The sequence below is a fragment of the Erithacus rubecula genome, assembly GCF_903797595.1.
Source record: "Erithacus rubecula genome assembly, contig: scaffold_533_arrow_ctg1, whole genome shotgun sequence".
Lineage (NCBI taxonomy): Eukaryota > Metazoa > Chordata > Aves > Passeriformes > Muscicapidae > Erithacus > Erithacus rubecula.
Window position 1 is genome coordinate 27,510 of NW_027635805.1, and position 2,645 is coordinate 30,154.

General features: G+C 57.4%; 1 protein-coding gene across 1 annotated transcript in view; it reads right to left on the reverse strand.

The window, feature by feature from the left end:
- LOC306816344 (myotubularin-related protein 5-like) overlaps window positions 1-462 on the reverse strand; it is a gene marked incomplete at its 5' end in the record, with an annotated part of 14,773 nt that extends 14,311 nt beyond the window's left edge. The window contains one exon of the mRNA XM_079332793.1: window positions 454-462. Within this exon, the coding sequence (XP_079188919.1) occupies window positions 454-462 (9 nt within the window). The remainder of the gene's footprint in view (window positions 1-453) is intronic.
- Between the last annotated feature and the right edge of the window lie 2,183 nt (window positions 463-2,645).

Sequence of the window (2,645 nt, forward strand, 5' to 3'; positions counted from 1 at the left end):
ACCCTGCTCACCCCACCCTGCTCCCCACCCTGCTCACCCCACCCTGCTCACCCCACCCTGCTCACCCCACCCTGCTCACCCCACCCTGCTGATCCCACCCTGCTCATCCCATCCTGCTCATCCCACCCTGATCACCCCACCCTGCTCATCCCACCCTGCTCACCCCACCCTGCTCACCCCACCCTGCTCATCCCATCCCTCACATCCCCACCCTGCTCACCCCACCCTGCTCACCCCACCCTGCTCATCCCACCCTGCTCATCCCACCCTGCTCACCCCACCCTGCTCACCCCATCCCTCACATCCCACCCTGCTCACCCCACCCTGCTCACCCCACCCTGCTCATCCCACCCTGCTGATCCCACCCTGCTGATCCCACCCTGCTCACCCCACCCTGCTCATCCCACCCTGCTCATCCCACCCTGCTCATCCCATCCCACCCTGCTCACCCACCCTGCTCATCCCACCCTGCTCATCCCAGTGCTTTGTGCCACCACCAAGGAATGAACAGAAGCCTGAGGCCAGCCCTGCTCCCCAGCTCCAGCTCCTGCAGCTTCAGCTCCCATAACATCCCAGCTCCAGCTCCCATCACATCCCAGCTCCTGCTCCCCAGCTCCAGCTCCCATCACATCCCAGCTCCTGCTCCCCAGCTCCAGCTCCTGCAGCTTCAGCTCCCATCACATCCCAGCTCCAGTTCCTGCAGCTCCAGCTCCCATCACATCCCAGCTCCTGCAGCTCCAGCTCCCATCACATCCCAGCTCCAGTTCCTGCAGCTCCAGCTCCCATCACATCCCAGCTCCTGCAGCTCCAGCTCCCATCACATCCCAGTTCCTGCAGCTCCAACTCCCATCACATCCCAGCTCCTGCTCCCCAGCTCCAGCTCCCATCACATCCCAGTTCCTGCAGCTCCAGCTCCCCATCACATCCCAGCTCCATCCCTCAGGGACAGCTCCCCAAATCCAGCCCCTGGGAAGTCCCTTCCCTGCCTTCCCCAAAGGCAAACCCAGCCAGACCCTCCCTGCAGCTCACAGCCCAATCCTGACTATCTGCCATGTTCCAAAAAATCTCCTTCCCATGGTTGTAAATAAAATATGAGACAAAAATGTAAAAACAGCTGAATAATTGATGAGAGAGGATTATTTGAATAAGGAGCATCTAAATACCCTCAGTCAGCAGAGCAGGGGAGGCAGAGGCAGCAAAAGGAGTCAATTTTCTGTAATGAGCCAAATTCCCTTTATTGCACCCAGCCAGCAGCTCCTGAACCTGGATCTGGGGCCCTGTCCCTGAGCCCACCTCCTTGATGCTGATCTTTCATTCCTGACTACTCAGGGTTGATAAGGTTATCCAAAACCCAAAAGGGCACAGTAGTGCTGGGCAAATCAGCTAGGAAGGGCCATGAGCTTTGTGACCTTCAGCAGAAAGGGAAGAGGAGCAGAAGAATCCCTTTGCCCAAAATGCTCTTTTATTTTGAGCAGGAATTCTGGAGATGGTTCCTGAAGTGCAGGATCCCACAGCCCTCTCCAAAAGTATCAAGAAAAGCCTAAAATTACCAAAAAATTCTGCAAGTGCCACATTTTCCATGGCCATCACCCCTCCCACTGCAGGGAACCACAGCTCATTACAGGGCCTGGGATTCCCAGGGGGAATGACTGAGATGCAATGCCAGCTCCAAAATTTGGAGGGCTCAGAACTGAGAGGGAGGAGAGGCCACAGGCTCCAGCCAGGGATGTGACCTCCAGTCCCTCCAGTGCCTCCAGTGCCTCCAGTGTCTCCAGTGACCTCCAGTGACCTCCAGTCCCTCCAGAGCCCAGCAGCAGCACCTGGAGCTGCTGCAGAGTCCAGAGGAGCCCCAGGGCAATTTGGAGCCCCAATTCCTTCCATGGCTCCTTCCTGACAAAATGTCACCTCTGGGCCCAAAAGAGCCTTTTTTAGTTCAGTCTCCTGGAGAACCTCCTGGAGGTTTTAGGTTTGAAGCAATGATAAGAAGCAGAAAACACAGGACATAAATAATTGAATGTTCATTGCAAAGAGTAAAGAAAGCAGTGGGGAATGGAGCAAAACTGGGAAAATCAACACTTCTGGTACACACTGAATGTTATCTGGGAAATCAGAGTCAGGGATGGTTTGGTGGGAAGGGACCCCAGAGCCCCCCAGTGCCACCCCTGCAGTGCCATGGCAGGGACCCCTGCCCCTGTCCCACTGTCCCAGCCCCAGTGTCCAGCCTGGCCTTGGCCATTCCAGGGATCCAGGGGCAGCCACAGCTGCTCTGGCAGTTCCAGCCCAGCCAGCAATTGCTGCCCAAGATCCCAGCCAGCCCTGCCCTGTGGCACTGGGAGCCATTCCCTGCTTCCTGGCCCTGCAGTTCTGGATGAACAATCCCCTCTGGCTTCCTCTGAGATCCCTTCAGACCATGAAGCTGCTGTGAGGTCCCCACACAACCTTCCCTTCTCCAGGCTCAGCTTCCTTGGGTTTTTACCTCACCCTGGATCAGGCTGGGAGCTCTGGGCTCCCTGACCCCTCTCCTGCCTCTGCACAGAGCCCCAAACCCCATACCCCTGAGGAGGCTGTTCAGGGCTGCTCCAGTTCCAAAGGAACATCCCATCCCTGCTGTGTCTGCCCCCTGCAGAGATCCAGGAGCACCCCAG